Here is a 26,098-nt window from a genome sequence, read left to right as displayed (position 1 = left end):
CTCTTTCTAACTGTCCCCCTAGAGAAAGAGACGAAGAGTGAGCTCGGAGACTGTGAAATCGGCCTTAACGAGAAGTTCAACTTTGTTAGAACTGAATTCTAAGAATTAGAAAAAGATAAAAAGTAAGTTAAACCGAGAAGAAAGTTAATCGGTAGAAATGGATATAAACTATTCAAATAACATCTGAATTATTCTCCTCATACGAGTGGACTCGTTAAATTTTTGGTATTTAACATATGGAAAAAGGATTAGGGATAACGAATTATGTTAGTTAGTTTTTAACTATATTCTGCCGGCTGAATTTTAATCGGCGATTAACTTGTCAAGTAATACTTTTATCATTTTGTTAACATAAATAAAATTATTATTTGTTGTTTGATATACAGGAAGGAAAAAAATTAAATTTTTACAATAAATAGATAGTGAATCATTGAAAATTTTGCGCTAAACGATTCTGCCGATTGCATTAATTACCGATTAAATTATTCGAAACTTAGCTGAATCTTGAATAATATTAAGACTCCAGTCAGTTAATAAAATGAGTTTACAGCTTCCCAAAATCGTATTTAAGATGATATTAAATCAAACCGTATAAATACCGCTCTTTGATGGTCTTGATGGACCTCACCTTGATTCTTCAAAGGAATCAAAAAATAAGCGATCGATCTGGAATCGATTTTGTTTTAACTTCGCAATTTTGTAATAGAGAGCATGTATAATCCTCGTTTTTCGTCTCTATCGCTAAATTTAATTTCATCTTATTGTTAGATCTAATAGCTTGCTCACTCGAAGGAAGATCGTAATTTCGTGTTACGACTCGAGGCCGCAACGAGCTTGAATTCGACACTGGCTGGCGTCATGCGAGCGTCACGCAAGCGCCGTTCGCGGAAGCGCGCTTTCTCTAGAAAGTTTAATCCTTTCGCCGAGCCGCAATAACTGTCGCAGGGCTATTGACCCTTAATGACAAAAAAAATTTACCAAATTACTGTGCAAAAACGACACTAAAGATCTTGCTCTTACTTTAATGTTTAATGTGAATGAAAGCACAAAAATGCGACAATAATTAATTTCTACGATATTTTACAGAAAAAAAGAATCAGAAAAAACGAGAAATATAGCTTGAATGTTTCTGAGACGATCTGAAATGATTAACTTCTCCTTTTTGTAGTAACCCACGGAGGGATCTTTGTTCAACAAATGAAATATATTACAATAAATTTTTTAACAAAGTTGGGATCGAGGAATAGATGCGAAAGTTGCATTTACACATGTCTATCTGTCCTTTAGTAATGTTTATTTCGTATCGTAAATATATGTTATTTCGCCGACGCGTTTAAATACATGTGTGTTTGTTGGGTATGTACACATCGTTCTCCATGTAGCGAAATTGCGTTGCAACGAGTTTTCAGGTATCTCTGATCTTTTAACACTATACTTCGTTACTTATATAACAATAATTACAAAATTCTTAACGTCCATATAAATATCTTCTTATGTAGGCACATTCTTACACGTATATACAATCTCCTTTTTGTAGTGCATCCGCGAAATATTATATCTCAACTTGTATTGTCTCGTCAAGGACGCATTCCGAAATTTAAATGCTATTGCGGCGATTCCGTAACTTATATTCGATTAATGCACAGGCGTTAACAGCAAAGTGTAACGCAAAAAGCACTTAAATCTCGAAGGTGATCCAAGAAATCGTTTAAACTGTCAAGCTAATTGAAGCTAATTAATCTTAAAATCAAATTTCAGAATTTATGTTATTCAATAAACACATTGGTCACCTCGTCAACAAATGTATCAAAAATTATATCGTATCTGACTATTAAACAATGTTTTAATAATCACAATGTCGTTATCAATATTGCAAAGTAGTACCTTGTTTAGATAATTTTATAATCTCTGATGTTATATTTTAATATTGTCTAATTCTTAGTCTTTAACTGAGAAATTCATTGTACGTTGGAAAATCATTACAATTCACAATAAACTCAAAAAACACAATAAACAAAAAAATTGGGTTGATTATAAAAAATTAATGTGTTGTCCTTAAAAATTTCTTAAAAAGTATTTAAGAACATTTTCAAATTAAAAAAAAATATTTACAAATATTTTTTTCAATTTCTTAAAAATTTTTTCAAGACTTTATGAAATGATATAAGACTGCAATATATCGATGGTTTGTTAAATGAAGGAATATTAAGTATAATATAACTTAAAGATAATGTTATTTTACGTCTCCAGAACCATTAAAAATATATATGAAGTACTGCGTATAGAGTTACCTTATTATAATTATTACGATATATAATTACAATACGATCATATATAATTACAATATATCAACAATACTAAATTTACATTTTCAATTAAGTAACTCATGTACAATCGCTGTATACGCCTAAACTATGTTAAGTATCCACGCTTTTCTCTTACAAAAAATATGATTTTATTGTCCACTCCGAACAAGTAACAGGTAATTTGTGCACAAAAACTTTGATTTGTATATTGGAAGCAAAAATATCGTAACTTCTCTTTTTATGTTATAGGAAATTTGAATCACGCGTTATCTCTTATAATACCAACATTTCTGTAAACAAGTAACAATAAATTTCTTCTAATTTTAACTCGTATCACGTATTCAAATGTTTATCATTTAAAACAAAAAATCCTATCTTTCCTGTATACATGTAGAATAGACTAAGTATTTTTATAACAGTCTAATTATTAATAATAATACATTATAAACATATCATATTGCATTCTACATTTTGCGTAAGTAATGTGCCAATACAAAACTTTCCTGTGAAACCTGTATATCACAGATTTGAGAAGCCCATTTCGAGATATTGCATTTTGTCACATAAATACTTAAAAATGCAACAACATGCAATTGTTGTATTTTTAGTTTTAACTGTATATGTGTATATACACATTACATATATTATGTATATATAATCATAATTATAATATTATAATATTAAATATATAAATTAACATTATAATATTACATATGCATATATAAATAGATATAAATATAATAATGTCAATATTCCCTGATTATCACTTCACAGGTTGTTTAGTTCAACGAGCAGCGTTATTTAAACTTTTACTTGAAATTATAACTCAACAAAGGGTCAAGTTGCCATATTTTGGGAAAGTTTTGTATATAACGTCCATTTACTATATAATAAATAAAGAATTGTTGGACACAGTCAGTATTATAAACAATCAAATGCTGTGCTATAATATACATATCTATGATCTAAACAAAAATATGTACATATATCTAGATAATAGATATATATGTACAGTTATCGTTACATAGCAATACATACATTTATAATCAATTCAAATTTATGCACGCATTGTGATATTATACTTTTGTGCAAATATTCGAAAAAAAGAGGAAATGCGAAAATAAAAATTATCTCGACCACTCACATTTGGGTGAGCATTTTCGTTGTGTAAAAACGTTTGAGGCATTCAACATTTATGTGTATATCACTTTCTTAGGTCACGATTTACATTGCACTGACAGTATTCGTCACCCCGCGTGACTCTCTGGTTCAGTTTTATAATCTTGCATGGTAAGGATATAAGGCACGACGCTAGCCACGCTTACTCGACCAATGAGACCCGAGAAGAAGAGATCCTCCAGAACTCTAGGATTAATCGAGCGGAGAGGCGCCAGCCTCAGTAGAAGACGAGGTAATCTATCGGAACCCACATGTTGTTGTAGCTCCGTCCACGCAGCTTCCTGCAAAACCTCAACCTTCTTACGCCAAATGCCTGCTAGAACATTATCTGGAAAAGATAATAAGTGTGTCTCACTCCGGTATTTTTATTTGTTCGCAGTAAATAGTTAAACTTCACTGTTTGCCGTTTACATTCACTTACCAGCGCTAAAAAGTGTTAAAGCTTTAAGATACGCGTACTCGACGGAGTTCACTTGCAGCTTGTGCAGTGAACTCACACAATCCTGCAGTCTACATATGTGTTCCGTAACGCATTTTACTTTGTTTGCAGTGACTTTCTCTTGCGCAATACTAGCTTGCAAGTGATTGATTATCGACGTCAAAATACCAGGAAGTGACAGAGTGTGTGCACATTGTGCTAGACCTAATGTAAACAACTGTCCCCAGGAACTCCGAACTAAAGTAGTTTGAATTTCAGATCTGAAATGTAAAATGTTTATCTTAGATGACATTACGACTTTACTATGGATCAAAGGTAAATGTACAATTTGCATAGAATACTTACGGCAAAGCTTGAAATGCCGGAATACCTCGCGCCCAATGCACAGACAAAAATAGTAATCTGGCTGCACTTTCACATATGTAGTGAATAGATAAATACACGGGTGCTGGGCCAGGCGCCCTCAATTCGAACAACGTATTTCGCTCAGAGATTAATTGGCCGGTCCATTCTTCCTCCGGTTCGCTCGAACCATTAACATTCTGCAAGCGAACATCGTGATAGATTAAAGGCCTGTGCACGTAGAGATAATACAATGATGTGAGATAATAATCGCGACTTACGTCACCGATGATTTTAGCCATGCTATCTGCTAACGCATGAGAAAGTAATAAACGCTCGCGAGCTAAGGTCAAAGCATCGCTGAGAGCGTCGCTATCGCTGCTTTGGTCTTCCATGCTGGGACTCTCGGGTTGCTCCCAAGTCGGCGGTACCTCGGGCGCGGATTGCTGTGGTTCAGGCTTTACCCTGGGACTACGACTGCCAACTTTTGTCGCAGCCGACTCACCCAATACCGGTTTTCTTTCATGTTGCACAGCTGCAATGACGTAAGCTTACTCATGTTTATTATCTTCTACAATATATTTCCAAAAACAAGCTTAGTAACAAGAGATAAAGGCACTGCATAGGAACGATCGATTCATAGCAAGTAGGTTCAATCCCGAGCTTACACGGAAAAAAAAGAATTTGCTACTATATGGACAACTAACATTTTTTGCTGCGAGAGCTAATTAATTTTGCAATAATAGCAAAACCTTTTGCTGCAATAGCAAAGTTCAGCAAAACTGTTGGCTATTGCAACAAAATGTTTCGCTATTATTGCAAAATTAATTAGATCTCGCAGCAAAAAATGTTAGTCGTCCTATATATTTAACAAATAGATTTGCTGTTGCAGCAAAACCTTTTTTTCCGTGTATATATAAGATTCGGTTTGTAAGAAATTAATTAAAGAGCTAACGAGGTAAAAAAAGTTTTTAAAAGCGTGCCACTGCGTCCAAATTAAAGGATATTTAATACAAAAGAAGAACTTCACTTACAGTCACTTCTCATGCCCATCGCCAAGCACTTCTGAAGTCTACAATACTGACAACGATTTCTGTGGTGTTTGGTAACTTCGCAACTTTTGCTTCCTCGACACTGGTAGCCCAGCTGCTTGCGGATGCTGCGCTTAAAAAAGCCCTTGCAACCCTCGCAGCTGATCGCCCCGTAGTGCCTACCACTGGCTCTATCCCCACAAACTACACAGAGTTCTAAGGACAGCCCTAAGCCTAATGAGCCGCGAACGTCCCTCGCTAACTTCACCTACAAAAAAATGTCACTCGGGTTAACGAGGATAAACATTTAAAAGAGATCAATGCAATGTGCAATGACGTAATATTTACCTCAACGTCGACATTACTTAAATGCTCCATGCCAGAGTGCAAGTGAACCATTCCAGGATGATGACCGAGACTGCGAAAGTCTCTTCCCATCTTGTGGTCCATCTTGTCGTCGTGCATGTTGTCAACGTGATTATTTTGATCCCTATCTACATCTCTCTGCAAAGACAAATTCAATACTTAATTAAATAAATCAATATTACAAAAAGTTGTCTACTCTCTGGACCAATATATCTACCATAGCTGGGTGATGCCCTATATTGTGAAAATTTCTCCCTAATTTCTCGAGCTTGTCGTCGTGCAAGTTCTCAGCGTGATCAGCCGGATCGATATCCATATCTCTCTGCAACAGGACAATAATTTCAAAGCTGACGTTTTATCTGATAAAGAAATCGTTTTCACTGTTTAATGAATTTAATCAACCATCTAACAGAAATGGTAATAAAGGAAGTAACAGCTGGCATTTATTAACAAATTAGTAATAGAAATGATCATGGGAATAATTTGGAAATCATTAATACGTTTCTTAATTATAATCTCTTATCTCCGGAGTGATTATTAAACTTCTCGATAAGTGCTTTTCGACGTGGAGCTGGTAATTATCGTCAAGATAAATTAATAAACGATATTTCCCTGATAATTACTGATTCCTCGATAAACGCCGATTGTTATTTCCTTGAAGGCAGGGAAAGGGGGGGAATTTTATGAGAAGCAATGAACCTCTGCATCGGCATCCGGCGTACGATCGCGATGATGGGTGAGGCTGCGAAAAGCCATTCCAATTTTGCCCAAGTCCAGCTCCTTCTCGCTCAGATTATCGTGATCGCGTTGCTCTCTATGGTCCCTGTCCATTTCTCTCTGTAAAACGGATCGGCGCCTCCGTTAGACGAGTAGCGCGTAGAGAACGTATCTCGGGTGCGAGATATTTCCGCGCTGATCGCACAATAATACGCGGCGCGTTACCGTTCCGAGAGAGAGAGAGAGAGCTATTACGAACCGAGAGCGGACTGACGGACGGACGGGGCTCTCCTTTTCGATGCGTGTTAAACCGGCATTAATGATTTCCAGCCGGATATTGCGATCCTCAAATCGTCGGTTCGACCGTGATTCGTACATTGCATTGTAACGCGTTATAGTCGCGTCGAATTACGTTACAAAGATCGAGAGAATTCGCAGTGGCCGCGAAAGAAGTCGGCAATCCTCCCGAAATATCTCGCGGATTTTTAACGCCGTTTTCGCCGTGACACGATTTAAGAATAGGACAAATAATTATCCGAAAACGGAATTTTACACACGGAAAGAACGGTTTTGCTGAAGTATCTAAAAATTTAACTATATAGATACAGATCTGAAAATAATTTTATTGCACCATCAAAATAATTATAGTAGGTCGCTGAAGTATAATGAAAATGCTGTAAAAAATTTTGACATCAGTTTTAGCAATCAGTTTGAGTGTTCTACATAATTATTTTGATGGTGCAACAAAATTATTTTCAGATCTGTATCTAGCTAAATTTTCAGATACTTCAGCAAAACCGTTCTTTCCGTACAACACATGCCATTTTAATTTTAATTTGCCATTAAAGATTCGAGGCGAATTTTAAACGAGTTGCACGCGACAACGATCTACGACGGCGTCGCGCATCGCGTTGTCGCTCGCGGGAAAGTGCCCCGTCCCGACAATCGATACCGATCTCTTCCCCCCCTTGGCTTTCCTCACGGTCGCATACTCTCGCATCCCGTCGCGAGAGAGGAGACGATTGCGCGATCCGAAGTGTTCTCGAAGAACTAAGCCGCAGGGGCGCGGGATAAAAATGTAAACTGGAGCATTTGCCGGCCCGTCCCCACCTGCCGGGAAGAAACCTCCTCGCCCCCGGCCCCCCGTCGCGCTCGGCCCGCTCGCTCGCTCTCTTCCCGATCCCCCTTACGGCGCCGTTTTGAGAGGTGAAAGAGATGGTCCTGAGTGTTCCTCGGTTCGTAGGTTGCTACGCGGTTAGGTAGGTAGAGTAGAGGTGTTGCATGCCGATGCCCGGCTACGTCGCGCTACGCTGCACCGCCGCGGCCGCGCCGCCGACCAGCCTCCGTCATGTAGAAGCGAGTGGTCCATTTTCGCACGTTCGCACACGACTCCTCGACTGCTCCGATTTCTACGCGATTTGTTTTGCACGCGATTTTACTTTTGGACGGCGCGATGGAGATCTCGCGGCACCGCCCGCGCTTCCTCCACACTGTTAAATTCTATAGTGCCAAATTATACTCGGTTGATGGTAGGGTCAAATTATACTCAATCTGAACAATATTTTGAATAGTATTTGAATAGTAGGGTCAAACTATGTCATTTTTATTTCATTCTTATAAGTCGCCGCTGCTTCTACTCAATATGCCGTTAATTTAACTCAAATCAATGGAGTTGAAATAATAAATGTTGACACACATAATAGTTAACAGTAACAAAAGTTATTTAACTTAAGATATTGACTTGAATTTTATCTTCTGATATTTAATTTGAGTCATTTTTTATCATTCTTATAAGTCGCCGCTGCTTCTACTCAATATGCCGTTAATTTAACTCAAATCAATGGAGTTGAAATAATAAATGTTGACACACATAATAATTGAAAGTAACAAAATGTTATTTAACTCAAGATATTGACTTGAATTTTATCTTCTGATATTTAACAGTGTTTTTCAAGCGAACTTTGCCCTTCTTGATACTCTTTGATCCTCGATCTACGTAATCCTAAGCTTAATCTCTCGTGCATCCACCTGTCACATGCAAGTAATATAATTGATAATTATGCAAATAACTTTGGATATACATTTATAATGATATATCATCATGCATTTATAATTGTGTAAACAAATTTGTCATCGAAAGATTAAGCGTCATATAAAGTGTGAATATTTATTTATGTATCGCTGTTTACCCTTATCAAAGTGTCCCACATGCATTTCCATTAATTTTATGTTTTACGAATTTCTAAATACTCGGCATCTTCAGGCTATCTCTCGTCGCTCTACTCGCGATACCGCCGATACCTAATCTCCGGATTTTTCAGAGGCGCGGAACACCCGAGATATCCGCGAAAACTCACTCGGTCTTGAAAAACAGCACCACGACAATCCTGTATGTATTCTCGCATGAACGTCGCGCCGATCGTCGTTGATATTCGTCCGTCGACCGTGAAGAGATCCCACGACGATCGCTTCCTCGTTCTCCGAATCGGAGCATCGATTCGTCCCGCGCGCGACGCCGATAAGGGCCCCGGAGCACGTCGCGCGCGAGCGAGCGAGCGCTGATAAGCCGCGCGCGGGCCGATTACGCTCGGCGCGGAAGAACCGTACGACGGGGAAAAAAAAGCGAAAAATTGCACGGCCCCAGCGGTCGAAAGGTCAGTCGCGCGAGTTGAAAGTGTGTATACCGTCCCTCTCGAGAGGACCGCGCCCCGCTCGAGAGGTCCGCGCTTTAAATCCCGCTGCCCTCCCCGCCCACGCTGAATTCACGCCTCGCGTCCGGTCCGCGGCGCCAAGCCCCCGAATCCGGAGTTCATCCGCGCGGGGCGACGGGATACCGCGGGCCCTCTCCCCCCCCCCCCCCCCCCCCGAGAGAGGCGGAAGGCCGTTGCCGTCCGGCGGCGCGCTGGACGTGGGAACGTCACCTCGACGGTCTCGACGCCGCGCGAGCTTCTAAATATTGCTCGCGCGAACGCAACGCGCACGTTCTTTCGACACCTCGGCGCGCCGCGCGCCCGACACTCCGACGGCACGGCACGGTACGGGACGGCGCGAGTTCAAATCGGCTCGCTCGCCCGCTTCCGTCGAGAAATCAAAAGCTCCCGGAGGCGTGCGACCGCACGCGTCGAGAGTCACTTTCGATTCCGCCGTAGAGTCCGAGCGAGCCGAACTCCGGCGAGCGCGCGCTTGCGCGCAAAGTTCGAGGACGGAATGCACGGTACGCTACCTGTTGTGTGTCAGGTCGCTCGGCCCGCCCGCCTGATCGCTCGATCGGTTATAAATCCCTCAGCCCACCGCCGACGTATATCGCCAAGCTACGCGGAGAATAACGCAGCTGATCGGACGGACGAACGACGAACACACGCACGCACCGCACGCACGCGTATACTCGCGTATACTCACTCACTCGCTCGGTCGCTCGTCGCAACGCGCGCCGATCGCGACGCGTCCACGCCGGAGCGTCGTCGCGTTCTCGCTGGTCGTCGGTTCACGCGAAGAACCGACCGCGCGTCGCCGCCGCCGCTGTGCTTCTCTCGCGGCAACCTTGCGCGCAGGTGAACGCAGGCCGGCCGCCCGCTCGGCCGCTCCGTCGCGTCGGTCGAAAGCGGGCGGCCGAGAGAGCGCGAGCGAGGGAGCAACCCGCGAGCGTGCGAGCGAGCGCGCGAGATTGGCAGGTCACTCTCTTGTGTACCGCGCCGCACCGCGCGCCGGCCAGGTGCATTCTCGCGTCCCGCTTGCCTGCTTTCCTCTCTACGCCCGAGCAAACGAGCGCGCGCGGCGCGGCCGAGGCTGAAGCGAGCGCGCCGGGTAATGTTGTGTTACGTCACGCGGCCAACACGCCCGCGATATGCAACCGCGTGACCCTGCCGCTCCCGAAAAGGAGAAAGAGAGAGAGAGAGAAAGAAAAAAAAGGAAGACACGAGACGGATCCGTTGTATATACGTAACGGCAAAAGACGCGACCTCGCGTCTCGCGCAATTGCGCACATGGGGGTTGTAAATAAAAAAAGGACCGCAAACCGGCAAGGGGGATATCGCGTTCTCGTTTTGGATAGCTCGCTCGGATAGATCTCCCCAAAGTGCGACTGTGTCGTCCAGTCACTGACGTCAAACGTGACCTCGGGGCTGTACAGTTGAGAAAGGTTAAAAGGACAAGTGTCCGAGCGGGCGATCTAAAAAGTTACGTGCAAAACCTGAAATCGCAATAAAAGATAACGAAGACGTGGACTGTAGGCGGATCGCGTGGGGAGGAGCGGAAGAGAGAGAGAGAGCGAAAAAAAACAGTCGGAGTGGCAAAGAGAGCGATCGAGAGGAAATTTTAACAGAAAACGTGAGATATCTTCCGCGAAACGGAAGATATAACGAAACAGCGATAAAGAGAAAGGATACAGCAGAGAAGGAAAAAAAAGACAGCGATTGGAAAAAAGAGGAACAAAAAGAAAAAAAATCCACGTTTCTAGGCGCAGAATGAACAGCAGCCGCGGCCGCGGTCGCGAGGTCGAGTCAGCGCCGCGCGTTTTCGGGGCCGCGGCTTCTCTACGCGCGAGCGGGAGCGAGAGAACGACGACAGGCCTCGGCCCTCTCTCACTCTCCCCCCCTCCCCCTACGCTCGCTCTGGTGAACGTCGCGGGTTATGTCATGTAACGCGCGTCCGCGCGATGACTTATCGGCCGACGCCGTCGAGGTCGTCGCGAATAGGTCGGACACGCGGCACGGCCGCACGACGATAAGTCGCGTCGTGACTTTTTGCGGCGGGTTTTTTCCTTTTTCTTTTTTTTTTCACTGCGTTATACCGTACGCGCCGAACGACACGTTCCCGACGAGACGTGAAATCGCCGACGATATTCCGCCGCGCGACCCGAGCGGAACGTGTCAGCGTCGGAATCGCGCACTTTATGTCGGTCCTTTCACTTAGAATTTTGTAAAACGGAGACGCATCCTCGCCCCGCGGGTCTCTCCCCGTTCTCCACGCGCCCGCACGCTTCTGCGTTTTTTTTTTTCCTTCTTTGCTCGCGCGTAAGCGATCGGTCACCTTGTGCACGAGCTCGCGATGATCTCAGGTGTATAACGTCTCACCTCTGGCGTATCCTTCGCCGTTGTCCGCGCACACGCGCGGACGATCGACGGACGGCGAAGCGAGAAATATTTTTGCGCGGTGTCGCGCTCTTTGTTCGCGCTCCCTTATCAACGAATAGATCGTAGATATCCGATGAAAAAATGCGTTTTAATCGCGGTTATTCGCGCGACTCCACGCGGAAATTCCACGGTCGTTCGTTTCGGTCAACGGTTGATCGATATCCCGTCCCAGCCGTAATCCTCCGTGACAAGTCGAACAATTAAATAAGCACCGGAGTATCCTTTCCCGGTATTTTCCACGAGGGAGACGATCGTCTCGCTCTCGAATTACAGAGCACGCAGAGAAATTTGATCCGCAAACTTTTCGGTTATCGTCCGACGCGCTTTTATCTCTAATTGGAAGGGCGTCTTCCGTCAAACTCCAATTAACTTAATCGCCTTTCCGTCAAGCTCCAGTTAGCTAATTGGCGATTAACTTATCGAGCAATGTCCACATTGTGTCGTCAATGCGGATCGAGATTGCTAATTTTTCGCCATTTCGGAGATTCGGCATAAACAGGATTGCTAGAAATTTTGCCGCGAGCGATTCCGCCGGAATTAATCCGGCCGATTAAAGTTAATCGGAGTTTGGTCGAAGTCGGCGCGAGAGGATTCACGTTTCTCCGGTTTCTCGGTTGTTCAAGGATCGTCCCGAGACGCGAATTTTGCCGGGCCAAGGGATCGCGGATCGACTCGACGTTTTCGAGCGGTCTCAGGGAACTCGGTCGGAGGCTTTCTTCGGAGGTTCTCGGAAACCCCGACACACATACCGAGAGAACACAGTCCAGTCCGTGAGCAATTACGTCTGCGGTACAACGGTACGGTCCGCGCGGCAGGTAAAGGTCGCCCGTGGGTCCGAAGGTCACCGCGCCTCTCTATCTGCCCGCGTGCCGCGAATCGGCACGGATCTGACGGATCTCTGTCCCAGGCCCCGCCCCGACGACGGCGTCGCGATTATTCCCTCCGAGGAGCCCGCGGGCCTGCATGTGCACGGACGCGCATAAGTGTATCGCGTCCGAAAATAAAATCTCGCGCGCGCGGCGACACGTGCGCGACCGAAAAGGCGGCTTTGTTCTGGTTTCGCTCGCGCCGCGCCAGCGGAGGCCGTTATATTGCCCAACTCTTGAATATGTATTTCCGAATGCGGACACGCGTACGTTTCGTGAGATATATCCCCGCGGGCGCTTGAATATGCATGAACGACGGAATCGAAATGTCAATGGTCGCGCAGAAGAAAACGGGGTAACGCTCTTCCGGGAGCTCGGGGAGGATCTTTCCGAGGAGGAAGATCGCCGAGGGAACGTCAAGAAACGTACTCCGTATACACACAGAAGCGCGTTACGTCACCGAGAGAGGAAGCCCTCGGGCGCTCGCGCGATCTACCTCGGGGTAGACGAGTCTCGCCTCGTTTCCTACCCGTCGACTCTCCGTCGGAGCGCAGCATCATCTCGTGACGCCCGTTCGGGAGCAGCTCGGCGCGTAGCGAGGCGACGGAACGCAGCCTGCCGCGCCGTGGTGACGCCATTGATCAGCGCGCACAAGGGGCACACGGTGCAAAACGCGATCCTCCGTAACTCCGTACTCCGTAGTCCGTATCCGGACTTTATCGTCGCGCCGTATCCTCCCGACCCTCTCGCGACCCGGAATTTATTCGTCGCGCCCGATTCGGCCGACGCGACGGCGCTCGGCGCGAAAGAGAGAAACGAACAAGGAGACCGGACGTCGTCGTCGACGACGACGTGCGAGTGTCGCGGACGTATGCGTGCGCGCGCGCGCACGCCTCTGCTATCCGAGAGGAAGTCCCCGACGCGAAGGAGCCGTGCTCGCGAACGCGATCGAACTCTGCGCTTCGAGGGCGAGCCTCGAGTGCGAGAAAGAGAGAGATAGCGATAGAGAGAAAGAGGAGAGGAACCGCGACTCACCTTCGCGGCTAGCAGCGGCGACGACTGATCCGTACCGACGCGCGATCGGGACCAGCGGGCTGGCTACCAGGCTTCGTCCGCGGGTTAGAGTTCATAACCTCTTCTAACCTTTACCTTTTCGCCGTCCCTCCTACCCGCCCCCTATCCTGCCGTCACCCCCCACCTGCCTTCGCGGACACCCCGACATCTCGCGTCGCTCGCTGTGTCATCGAGCGTGTAGCGCGCCGTCGTGAATAGCGGACGATTTTCGCGAATGCCGCGCCGCGCCGCGGCGACGAGCTGCGGCGCGTTATCGGCGGGCGACGCCATCTTTGGGAATGACGGAGGCGGAAAGTTCGATTCGGAAGAGCGAGAGATTACCGATTCGATGCCCAAAACGATAACTAAATAATTGAAGAAAACATGTCGAAATTATGAGGATGTTAATCGAGGTTTCGTGTTCCTCAAAAGTTCAGTAGCGTTCAGGACGAAATTTCGATTAGAAAATGTAATAATAAAATTTGGGAACCAGTAATGAACATCTTAATTTTAGAATATTATGTGCCATTTGTTATTTATAAAGTAATAAGATAAGGCGATTAATACAAAAATAAAACACATATAATGGTTTTCAAAAATATACATAAAATTTCACACTGCAAATTGTAAATTTTTTCTTCATTACAGTTATATATTTTCCTTATGCCTCACAGGAATTAATTGAAAATCATAATGTGTTTTAAAATTAAAATTCAATTACTTTTTTATAAAAGCTCACCATTTCCTAATTCATATTTTTGATATTTTATCTTGATATGCAATATCAAGATAAAATATTCTTAATATATTTACATAACGTGTGTATACGCCTTCGAAACTTATCAGAGTTTACAAGAAATCTAGGAAACGGTCCGGAAATTTTCCCTCGAAAAGCGAGGGGGGAAATAGCGAAAACGTTGAATATGAAAAAAAATTAGTTTATTGCAAACACGTCGCACAATGTGGGGTACATACAATTTTCCGCATAATTCATCGCGAGAGCTTTACCACTAAATGTGATGTGACTACTGCTAGTATCACTACCATCCTTAATTTAATCATGTTCGTTTTAATCACACTTTTTCTTACACTTCGTTCCCTGTCTCTTTTTCTCTCTCCAAAGCTCGGATATATACCTATTTTCGTTTTAAGCGTTGGAAAGCGTAAGAAAGTGCGACTAAAACGACTTCGTTAGGATATTCCCCCGAAACGCATCTGTGGCGAATATCCCGCTTTCTGTTGTACAATGATTGTATGCTGCACGTTACATTCATACTTGCGTACATACGTAAAGTTGCAGAACATACCGATGAGCCCTATAGAATAAAATCAACCTGCCGAAAAGCGCTGCGATAACATATATCGTATCGATACAATGCCTTACAAAATTGGACTATTACTAGAAATACATTCTTACGCTTAAAATTGCATCTGGTTATACAGTACAATGTAAGTTAAAGTATATTAGTAGAGATATTTACATAAACGTGGCTATTACATTAAATATATGTTAGAGAAATATGGATTGGCGTCCATTATAAAGTGGAATTAAAAAAAAGCTCAGAGAGACTATATATCAATGTATAAACGCGTAACTATGTTTTATGCGATATTTAAAAAAGTTTCAGAAACCTTTGCGCCCTTCTGATTTTCTTGCTCATCCCTTAACAATAAATTTTTGCATTCTTTTTTTTTTGGTGGCTTATTGCATAAGTTTCCTACAGAGAGAAGACATTTTGTGTCAGATTATCTTAAAACGTGGCCCTGAAGAGTTTACTGATTAACGTGGTACAGTACTTAACTAGTTTTATTGTGTATCGTTGAACTTGATAGAGATCAATTTTATATCTTGTGTAAAACTTAATGTAATTTTACAAGAATTTAACGCATATCACCGTACATTGCACGTTGCAGATTGTTATGTACATGAACACTTTTTGTCAATGTCTTAACATTGTGTGGTAAAAATAATACTTAACAAAGATATTATGACAGCGAGATATTTTCATACACATGAAAAATATTTTGTTATCATAATATAAAACAGTTTCGAGAGTACTACATGTGTGTATTTGTTAGCACGTAAAAGTGTATTAATCAGAGATATCAACGTAATCTGTTAAAACGAAAATTCTGCTGATCTGGCAAACACAAATTCATTTCAAATTTAATCGTATTTGTGTAACGGTAACAAACTCTATGCTTAAAAGTTATATAATAATATAGTAATAATGGTACAGACTATAGAGAGATTTTACACAAGTTGCAAACAAATTAAAAGAGAGACTGGCCTACTACGCAAATTATTTATAAAAAAATAACCAAATTAGACAAATATCGTATCTAAAACTTATTAAGATAATTATAATTTTGTACTAAATTTTTACTAAATAAAAAATGGATTTGAAAGAAAGAGATAAAAAATCTCCCATAATTTACTGACCCATTGAGAAATGAATATTCACGCAACACCTTTGTAATACATATATTACCTTATTAACATTTTATATAGCCTATCACCACTAAAATCAGTAGTAAAATTCATCATTACTAGTAGTAAACTATATATACTGACTTATATCGAATGTAATTTGTCCGTATGTCAAAGGGGTAGAAAGCACCGTAATAATTTTATACACAGGTTCCAAAAACCAAATTATACGATTGTTCTGTTAATTATTTCAGCAGGTACGGTAAGTCGATCACAAATATTTCTGCACATTTCAATTAAAGGCAGACAGAGTTGCTAGCAGATCTAGAATCCCCACAAAATTCCACGTAAACATCTATCAAAGTATTGTTAAGTGCCGAGGAGGTATTTCGTTCTTACCTGTAATTTTGCATCAATGGTTAATCCTAATCAATCGTTAAAGCCTTAGGCCTAATTAGGAATTAGTCAAATTGTAACGAGTCGCTTTTACTCACTTGGTTTATTAAAATTATCTCGCTCCGGTTAATGATTGCCAAATACATCCTGACTAGCAAACACAACGTACAGGAAACCGTCCGGGTCCTTCTCGTTTTGATAGAGCTCAGCCATGGTCAGACTACCGCTCACCATACTTTTCTGATTCACCAGTAGGAAAATAGCTTGCGTCGGATTCAGCTGTAGCCGACGTCTGTTTGCAACACACGAGATACATTAATAAAATTTACTTATATTCTACAAAATCTTGGACGAATCGTTACACACGGCGAAACACAAATGTACCTGATTATTTTGCAAAATTCCGCCACAGTCAGAAAGTCCGGCACCAGAAATTTACTCTTGTCCAAAAGTGGCAGCTGATTTTCTAACTTGTAACGCTCCACGATAATGGGGATTTTATTCGGATGCAGCTTTCTGATTTCCTCCGCACTAAAAGATCGCTGTTCTGGATTAACAGAAGAAAAAAAAGATCATTTGCGTATTTAATAACGTATCTTATCAATCGATGCATTTCTTAATCTATTCGGCCGAAATGATGAGCCACACTTGTGACTCCGTAAATCAAACCAAAATGCGCATCCACGTCAATTGCTTTATTTATATGTAACAGAAAACTTCTTGAACTGCTTGCGTTCTATGTATAACGGTATACACAGTTACATTTTAATATTGTAGAAAGTTAAATGATGCATCCACAGCGAAACGAATGCTGACCAAATGAGTTAAAAAAGAATACGATCATATTTCATATGATATACAATAACGAGCTGTGACAAAAATAATTCAGTCGAGTGCCTTTATCAGTCGGATCCCTGGAGGCCTGATTGATCACAGAAGGGAGGATTTCAATTGAATATCTATAATGTTTTTCAATGTGGATTAATTTTAATCTCGGTTTAATTTACTTTTTATCTTTTTCTGGCTCTCTAGGATTAAAAAAAGATGAAAAGTAAGTTAAACCGAGATTGAAGTTAATCTACCTTGAGAATCGATTACTCAACACTCACCAAAAGAGCGTTCTCGTTTGTAGCGTGGAATCCACTTGGAACTCATCTTCTACAATAACGTCGCACTACAACGGACGATTAAAGTCGCACTAAGAATAATATCCGAGATAAGAAAATGTGCATTGAACCAAGGAACGCTCTTTTGTTCTTCCGTCGAATTGCAATCAATTGCGCAATAAAAGAAAAAATTCCGTTTCCACGAAACACGTGGCACAGTGTGTGCCGCTACCTTTATAACGTCTCTCGCTGTAATTGTTAGTCTTCCTCCGTGCTGGTTCACCCTTTGTTTCCGACACGCTTTGTTCCTGCGTTATCTGGTCGCGCGCTTGTCGAGGTGAGTCCCTCGTTCGGCGTAAATGAACGCGACCATTCCTCGCGATATCGGCTCGGTCGTTGCACGGCACAGATCGCGGATGGAAAATTATGATAAAAATATATAACGAGGGGGACGCGTCTCGGAGCGTTCGGAGCAGATCGAAGCTGATCGAAGCTTCGCGAAGCGACGACCGGATCTCTCTCGAACGGTCCCCGGATATCCCTCCGGATCGGGATGAATCGGGTACGATCTCCCTTTTCGCCCTTTGTTTTCCTTACTCCGCTTTACGGCCCTATCCCTATAAACGCTCCGAGACATCACCTAGGAACCGATTAACGCAGCGACTTACCGAACGTACGTTTATCCTTGTACGATCTCCTGGGCGTCAAATTCATGTTCGTCGTGACGTTGTAACGTGCTATCACCTACTGCGACGTACGCGTTAGCGCTATCAGCTGTGGACTCGATCTCGGGTCAAAATAACGCTCTAGCATGCACAACGACGCCGTACCGAGGCTCGTCAGGTTGGGTTAGTCGGACGTGACGTAACCACGCACGCAACGTGCTCAGCCTCGTACGCGTCTCGCGGCGCAGAAAGAGGGTTCGATTCCGATCGCGAACCCCGATTTAATTTAATCGACGATTAGTCTGCTGAGTAATGCCTGTGCAGTATCTCGTTAACGCGGACGGAATTATTAATTTCTTGTCGCTCGCACGCGGAAAGAAATAGCACGGATCAGGGACGGAGAATTGCACGGGTGGTATAAATTTTGCCACGCACGATCGAATTAATCGCTGATTGAAGTTAATCGAAGTTGATCGGAGTTTAGAATAATCTTAATAACGATAGGAAAATAGTCGTTGAGAATATATGATGAAAATCGTTACGAATATTCTTCGAAAATTGAACGGCCTTTTTTAAGTCCTGAATGTTTTAAAAATGTTCTTTTTTTGATAACATTTTTACTTTACTATATTTTAATCCACTCGAATATCTTGTAGATGATAATTTTATTTTTGAGAGTTTTAAACGTCTCGAATAATTCAAAACTTTTAAAAAAGATGTTCAAGAATTTCACGTTATCTCAATATTTCCAGTTTCGAATAATACCTGACAATTCATATCTTGGAAAAGAGGACTTTCACTGCGATGGTTATTAATCTCCTTCGAAAAAAAAAAGATTTTCTTTCTAGATAGCAAGCTGATGTTATCAATGTTATCATCATTTTGATGACTCCGCCCACATTTTGTTGTCAAAATGTAGAATAACGTCAGCTTGTTACTTGGAGTAATGTCTATTTTTACCAATGCAGATTAACTTTAATCTCGGTTTTACTCCTTATCTTTTTCTAGTTCTAAGAATTAGAACAAGATAAAAAGTAAGTTAAACCGAGATTAAAGTTAATCTGCATTGAAGTAGAAATGGACATTAGGATCCTGTTATTGCGAATTTATCTCATTGATTGTATTTTCTGCAATTTAACTCGCAATTCTTTTATTCATTTTACTTAAAAAAAAAGACTTATATGAAATTAAGTATATCTCTATAAAACTAATTTTCTGTAATGATTAATGTGGCACTTAATACTCCAATCAACGTCATTGACGATTGACTTATCAAGTAATATACTACTTTGTTAAAACATTATAAAATCGATTTTTATTATTTAACTGTTTAACATATAGAGAAAAAAATTGGGCGAGAAACAACGACTTATACATGTATTATAAATTTTTTTCCGAGCAATTCTGCCGGTCGAATTAATCGTCGGTCAAGTTAATCGGAGTTTGCTCGAGATCGTCGACGAAAGGAACTTAAAGGCACCCAAAGTTAGTCGCGTCTAGGCACGAGTATGCCGAAACAATCACCTGATCGGTTGCGCAGATTTCCGGATGCGCGCATGCACCTAAGAATCATATGGCCAACAGTTGTCAACACATTTCCATCGAAGTGTACGTATGTACATACACTCGCCGTCCTCATTCGTTCCTTCCTTTTCCCTTCCAAATATTATCATCACTACTATACATTTATTTCAGATCTAAAAACGAAAGAAAAGGCGCAATAGCCTTTTCGGCCGAACCGGATTAACCGGATCGCGATGTTTAAATTTTAATGAAATCGCATTCGATGAATTTGAATGATTTGATATTGACGTGCGATTCGAATGCGAATTAAAATTCACCTTCTACGCGGCTGTATGGAGACTTTTATTCGAAAAATCTCCGCTAAATTTTCTTTTAGAAAATCCGTTTTAATTATTCGTTTACGTTTAAAGTATATGTTTGAAATGACGTACGTAATGTTTAAGGTTTATTTTGGAGAACATATATATAATTTGGATTTCTGTTCTAAAATCTGACACGTATCTATTTATATTTATCTACCGCGCGCGCATGTACATATGTATTTTAATACACTTTTCATATCTATTATGAATATCTTGATTCTTCAATCATTTACCATTTTACGCGGCGTGTTACATTATAAATGGAACATCTTAAATCTGATAGGAATTTCAGGTCGCACGAGACGGGTTTTAAACGTAATAAATGCTCAAATCGCAGAAACCCCAATGCTGTGGACATTTTTTTTTTTAATTAGTAAAAGACGTATATAAGCATCCTGAAGAGCTTTAGAACGCTTTATTACTGAATACAACGTTTTATACTTTATGAAGATTATTCGGTAAAAAATATTATCATGAGATGTAATAACTATTATAAATAATCGGTGACGCAGAAGACGGACACGCAGTGTCCGACGGAAACGGAGTAGTCGTGCCGACAAGTGTCGCTCCCTCGTGGACGGACTGCGCTTCCTGACCTCGGCGACAGTGGGCAAAATCTGTCCGTGTCGTCGTCTCCCGCGAAGTCATCAACGGAACGTGCCGTCATGGAGCACAAAGTGCGCACACCGGGGACGACTCGCCTCGCCGTCGACGACACGGTACCGCGATAACGCGGCGAGCCGGTCGACGGTATCGATTGTGATCCGTCATCGTCGTCGTCCCGTCGGAAATCCGCCTCGGGATAAACCCACGAGTCGTCGCTCGTTACGACCGACGGAACAACCGGAGTATATCGTATATCGTCCGAGCGCCGAGAGTCGCGCGCGACAGGCCGCTCGCCGCTCCGTAGGACCGTCTATGTGAAGCGACACGCTCCGCGGTGCGTCGCGCGTCGCAGGTCCGCGCTGCTCGCTGCGTGTTCGTCCGGCGACGGAGCCGAGCGGAGTACCGTGCGGGACAAAGAGAAACGAGAGAGGGGCAGAGGAACCGGGAGGGAGAGAGAGAAAGAGAGGAGAGACGTTTTTCCGACCGGCACGCGCGCAGGGCGGGCTCGAAACGTCGAAACTCGGGAACTCGCGCGAGGACGCAGAAATCCGCGAGAGAGAGACTCACTTCGGCGCCGAGCGCGTCGCGTCGCGTCCCGTCGCGACCCGTCGCGTGTCGATCGCGCTGCGAGGTCCGCCGCGAAGCCGCGAACGGGAGTTCGAGTGACAGAGGGAGAGAGTAGAAGAGAGAGAGAAAGAGAGAAGAGGGTTGGGAAGGGGGACGCCCCCCTCGCGCGCGCGCGCGCGAACACCTGTGCGTGCCGCGGCGCGGCGGGACGATACGCGAACAACGCGCGTGCGGACAGTTGCGGACAGTCGCGTCCCGACCAGTCCCGACATCGCGTTGCCCGGTCGCGTATGCACCCGCGTCGTAGACAGGAGGAGCCGCCGGAGCCGGAGCGCCATGGAGGAGTCCGCGCCGGGAGCAGCGACGGCGACGTACGCGTCGTCACCGTAAAGATCCGTCCGCGGCGTGCGATCACTCCCCGCTTCCCCGCCCCGTCCCGAACCGTCGGGGCATTAACACGGGGGACCGTCGCGCGTTTCGCCCGCCGGGAGTGAGTGTGTGTGCGCGCCTCTGGTGCCGGATATCAACCCCGCGGTGCTGCTGCTGCTGCTGGTCGTGGTGGTGGTGTCGTCGTCGTGGTGTCAGTGGTGCGGTCATCGTCGCGGTCTTTCCCGCGAGACCGACGCGACGTCGCGCGCTCGAGGGGGTTAGAAAACAAAAAGAGAAAGAAAAGAATAGACATGGTGGCGTGAGAGCGCGACGGACGGAAAGGGCGACGGATCGAGCGAGACGGACGGAGGTGAGGAAGGGAGCCAAGCGGTGTTGTGTGTGCGTGCGTGTGTGTGTGTGCGACGAGAGAGCGAGAGGAAGCGACGGCGGCGGCGACGATCGGCCAGGCCAGTCAGTGCGCCACAGCCAGAAGCGACGAATTCGACCGGCGCTCCCTTTGTCTGCGCTTCAGCAGAGAGAGAGAGGGAGAGAGAGAGAGAGCGAGAGTGCGCGCGCGATAGGGAACGAGTGAGTGAAAGAGAAAGAGAGAGATTCACAGCGGGGATCGTCTCGTGGCCGAGCGGACCGGATTGATGCCGACGGGCCGACGACGACGACGACGACGCTCGAGACGCGGCCTCCTCGTCCGCCCGCATCGACGTTCATGCGCGCCGTCGACACGCCGCCGTCCGGCACGGTGAGGCCGACGAGGCTGCACGTCCCGGTCGCGTCGAACCGCGACATCTCTAATCGACCGACGACGCGCACGGTGTTATGTCGCCGCCGACGGTGGCCCGCGTGACTCGTCGGAGCCGGTGACGAAAAGCGCGCGCGTTTTCCCAACGGAAGGAGAGACGGAAGACGGAAAACTTGGGCTAAGGATGTGAGAGGTACAGGGGAGAATCCGGCAGAAGAGAAAGATCCTATCGATCTACCCGGCTACATTCGGATATCCGTTACGATAAAAAAAAAACACCCAAATAACACAAACAAGAGGAGAAGAAAAAGGATTGTGTTCCCTGCGTGCGAGACTATCACCGGCTTTCGCGTCGCGAGTGCGAGGAAGTGTGTTTTCGTGCGAGATTTCCGCGACGGCGGGGCGTCTGTGTTTACGTAGGTAGTCGCGAGGAAAGGTCCGAAGGCAGAGAGAGTTATCCTCCGGAGGATACGATATCGCGCGGGATACGTGTTCGCTGTCACTCCAAGAAAGAGCGCGAGAAGGAGAAAGAGAGCGCGGGGCTTGTATAACCATCGGGAGGCGGGAATCGTCTCGCCGCGAGGCGGAATCGATCGACAGCGACGGCGAGGATCGGCCGGCGAGGCGCGAGACCGGGTGAGCTGGCCCGCCGGGGGTATTTTCGGGCACCGACGAGCGAAAGAATGGAACAACGGCAACGGCAACAGCAGCAGCAACAGCAGCGGCGGCGGTGGCGGCGACGCGGCGACAGCGACCGCGGCCTCGACGGCGGAGTCGTCAAACTCGCGGCGGCCCGGTGCCAATAACCTCCGCGTTCGAGCACAGCCAACTCGCGGATAGTCGGGAGACTGGGTAGCCCCGCTTCCACGCGCGGCGATGATGCGTTCGCCCTCGTCGCGCGCGACAGGTCGTAAAATTAGAAGACGTTCGTGGCGTGCGTGCGAGCGACGACGTCGCGAGATCGCCTTCCGCGGCGCCGGTGGTTTGCGACGGTGGTACTCGACGGGCGGGAGCCTCGCCGGAGGGTCGACGACGGGCGTTACGAGAGTGCGGTTCCACAGTTCCTCCGCTGAGCGCGAGTGCCTGGGATTCGCGAGTTCGCGCGCGGGCCGACCGAGGAGGAGGAGGAGGAGGAGAGGTCAACCCCGACGTCCGGAGAACCAGCGTGGTACCCCGTGATTTGTGACTCGTGTCGCCGAGTGCGCGCGCGAGTGCAACCCCTTCTAGTCCGCTGCATTTACGGAGGGCCGTCCCCCGGGGTCTTACCCCCTCCCGGGAATATAATTAGTGGAATTAATCGCGTCCAAACACGGTTCGAAGCGACGGACGCAACATCGTTTCCTGAAAGCAGCAGCGGAGTCGCGCGTTCCCGTCCCAAGGAGGACTCCGGACGGCAACTTCGTTCGCTTCAACTTCTTCAGCACGAGACTGAGAGAGAGAGACTGAGCGGTTCCTTCGTTAGTCGATTTAATTCGTCCGCGTCACGCGGTCATCCTGGATATCCTCGTCTCACAGTCGTCGTCGTCGTCATCTCAACGGAGCGGCATGTCTCCCGTAACGTCCTTGCTGTCCTTAGACGCGTCCGGCGAAAGCGCGAGGATCACGCGCGTGTCGGAAAACGCGGAGAGACGCTGATATCGCGCTCGATGACTAACCTCGACGAGGAGACACAGATAGAACGGACTAGCGAAATAAATGGTCACCAATGACTAGCTTGGCCCTATCGGCGGCGGCAAGCAGGATCGAGATGCCCCTCTCCAAAACGAATCCGTTCGTGCAGGCGGGCACGATCTCGACGCAGCCGTACATCTCGAGCAGCGAGAGCAGCAACCACCTGCCGCCGATCATCAAGGGTACCGGGCTGACCGGCCTGAAGCAGACCGGCGGCGGTGATGGTGGTGGCGGCGGCGGAGGTGGAGGCGGAGGTGGCGGAGACGACGAGTCGGTGCCTTACGTGGGTTACCAGAGACTACCGTGGAAAGGCTTCGTCGTGAGTAACTGGCAGGTGAGCCACAATTCCAGCCACAACTCGCACTCGCAACCCAACAGTCAGTCGAGCAGCCCAGTGGTGAGAAACGGCCGTTCCGACGGCAACTCCAACAGCGGTGCTGGCCGCGGGGGCGGCGGAGGCGGCGGAAACGGCGGCGGCGGTGGCGGAAGCGAGAGCGGAGGTGGTGGTGGCGGTGGCGGCGGAAACGGCGGCGGCAGTGGTGGTGTCGGCAGCAACAGCATCGTCAGCGTCAAGCCAAAGACGGCGACCATCACGCCGGAGATGGTGATGAAGCTTTACATGAACAAGCTTACGCCGTACGAGCACCACGAGATCTTCAACTATCAGCAGATCTACTTCATCGGCGCGAACGCGAAGAAACGGCCGGGCGTCATCGGCCGGCCGAACAACAACGAGTACGACAACGAACAGGGCTCGTACATTCACGTGCCGCACGACCACGTGGCGTATCGGTACGAGGTGCTGCGCGTCATCGGCAAGGGCTCGTTCGGCCAGGTGGTCAAGGCCTACGATCACAAGACGCACGAGCACGTGGCGCTCAAGATGGTGCGGAACGAGAAGCGCTTCCACCGTCAGGCGCACGAGGAGATACGTATACTGCGCAAGCTGCGCGAGCAGGACAAAGACAACACCATGAACATCATCCACATGTTCGACTCGTTCACCTTCCGCTGCCACATGTGCATCACCTTCGAGCTGCTCAGCATCAACCTGTACGAGCTCATCAAGAAGAACAACTTCAAGGGATTCAGCTTGCAGCTCGTGCGCAAGTTCTCGCATTCGCTCCTGCTCTGCCTGGACGCGCTCTACAAGAACAAGATTATACACTGCGACATGAAGCCGGAGAACGTGTTGCTCAAGCAGCAGGGCCGCAGCGGAATCAAGGTAAACAATCCACGCGAATAATGATATAACGATAGAAATAGTAATCGCGCGGTCGTGATATTTTTTCGACAAATTATTTAGTTATTCTTCCAACTGTACGGAGTATTAAATTAAGAAGACCAAAATTTTTGGAGAGGAGGGAGCGATTTTGGTAATACAAGTGAATCATTTACTTTTTGCCCAAATCCATATGGTTGTTTACACGAATCATTTTTTTTCTCGTATTCTTTAGTATTCTCATATTTTCCTTGTCATTTTGCAAATAAGAGTATTAAGATAGTCGAAAAGTGAATATTTTATATTTCATCCCGATTATATTACAAAATATAAAATATCACGAAAAGTATTCAGTTTTGTCTTTATCTTAATATTTTGTACACAGTATGACAAGAGGAATTGATTTATGCAAAAAGAGATATGCAGAAAAATTAACTGCTTTATCGAAACCGTTTTTATCACTGTCGTGATTAATTATTTCACTTATGTATTAAACATATTTACTCCTTTTAATGAATACCATACGCCCCCAAAGTTTATAAAAGTTTTTTTATAAAATACTCGATATGAAAACAATTTTACAAATAAGATTTATAGCCTATAAAGGTAAATAAGCGTGTACGTATCGTGCAATCAAAAGGCCGATAAATTATTGTCGTGTCCCAGAAACCGATATTGCGGGATTAAACCGCGATATTTCGCTGCTGCAAAATGTAAAGCGCGTGGAATTCGCGGAAATACAGATAGTCAAACAAGACAATGGAATCGCGATTACTATAAAACCGTATGCATTAAATTGCGATTGAGGACTGTACCGCGGTATAGTCCTTAATCCTTTAAGACATTCTTTCTCCGAAACCAGAGAAAATTTATTTTGAAATTGACAGAATCGGATTTAGATTCCGTTTCTTTCCAAGTCTTTAAAGAAATAAATTAAACGTCGCTGATACACTGAACTGTTGAGTTGTGCAAATCTTACTTTTCTAACTAC

General features: G+C 45.4%; 3 protein-coding genes across 9 annotated transcripts in view; 1 reads left to right on the top strand and 2 right to left on the bottom strand.

Moving 5' to 3' along the window:
- Positions 1 to 1,273: 1,273 nt before the first annotated feature.
- On the bottom strand, positions 1,274 to 13,573 carry LOC139817164 (orphan steroid hormone receptor 2-like). Of its 5 annotated transcripts, none has more exons than XM_071785020.1 (9): positions 8,738 to 9,120; positions 6,363 to 6,500; positions 5,881 to 5,985; positions 5,646 to 5,801; positions 5,301 to 5,565; positions 4,548 to 4,816; positions 4,270 to 4,466; positions 3,907 to 4,184; positions 1,274 to 3,813 (listed from the first exon to the last, which is right to left on the bottom strand). In XM_071785020.1, the coding sequence occupies exons 1-9, from the start codon at positions 8,783 to 8,785 to the stop codon at positions 3,554 to 3,556; spliced, it is 1,716 nt and encodes a 571-aa protein (XP_071641121.1). In that variant the 5' UTR covers positions 8,786 to 9,120; the 3' UTR covers positions 1,274 to 3,553. The 5 variants fall into 5 exon arrangements, with proteins under 5 accessions (XP_071641121.1, XP_071641122.1, XP_071641124.1 ...); XM_071785021.1 differs by having other exon boundaries at positions 4,548 to 4,801; positions 8,738 to 9,115; XM_071785023.1 differs by lacking the exons at positions 6,363 to 6,500; positions 8,738 to 9,120 and adding an exon at positions 13,414 to 13,573.
- Positions 13,574 to 14,353: 780 nt separating this feature from the next.
- LOC139817170 (microtubule-associated protein 1 light chain 3 alpha) lies at positions 14,354 to 18,221 on the bottom strand. 3 transcript variants are annotated; one of them, XM_071785034.1, is made up of 4 exons: positions 18,042 to 18,221; positions 16,643 to 16,805; positions 16,357 to 16,550; positions 14,354 to 16,261 (listed from the first exon to the last, which is right to left on the bottom strand). In XM_071785034.1, the coding sequence occupies exons 1-3, from the start codon at positions 18,076 to 18,078 to the stop codon at positions 16,385 to 16,387; spliced, it is 366 nt and encodes a 121-aa protein (XP_071641135.1). In that variant the 5' UTR covers positions 18,079 to 18,221; the 3' UTR covers positions 14,354 to 16,261; positions 16,357 to 16,384. The 3 variants fall into 3 exon arrangements, with proteins under 3 accessions (XP_071641135.1, XP_071641134.1, XP_071641132.1); XM_071785033.1 differs by having other exon boundaries at positions 14,354 to 16,287; positions 18,033 to 18,220; XM_071785031.1 differs by having other exon boundaries at positions 18,033 to 18,214.
- A 2,552-nt stretch (positions 18,222 to 20,773) lies between these two features.
- Positions 20,774 to 26,098, top strand: part of LOC139817162 (uncharacterized) — a 47,712-nt gene continuing 42,387 nt past the window's right edge. Inside the window, exon 1 of the mRNA XM_071785016.1 lies at positions 20,774 to 25,110. Coding sequence (XP_071641117.1) covers positions 23,920 to 25,110 — 1,191 coding nt within the window. The 5' untranslated portion in view covers positions 20,774 to 23,919. The remainder of the gene's footprint in view (positions 25,111 to 26,098) is intronic.

Source organism: Temnothorax longispinosus, chromosome 8, assembly GCF_030848805.1.
Source record: "Temnothorax longispinosus isolate EJ_2023e chromosome 8, Tlon_JGU_v1, whole genome shotgun sequence".
NCBI lineage: Eukaryota > Metazoa > Arthropoda > Insecta > Hymenoptera > Formicidae > Temnothorax > Temnothorax longispinosus.
Note: the sequence above shows the minus strand (reverse complement) of the source record. Positions and strands in the feature narration are given on the sequence as shown.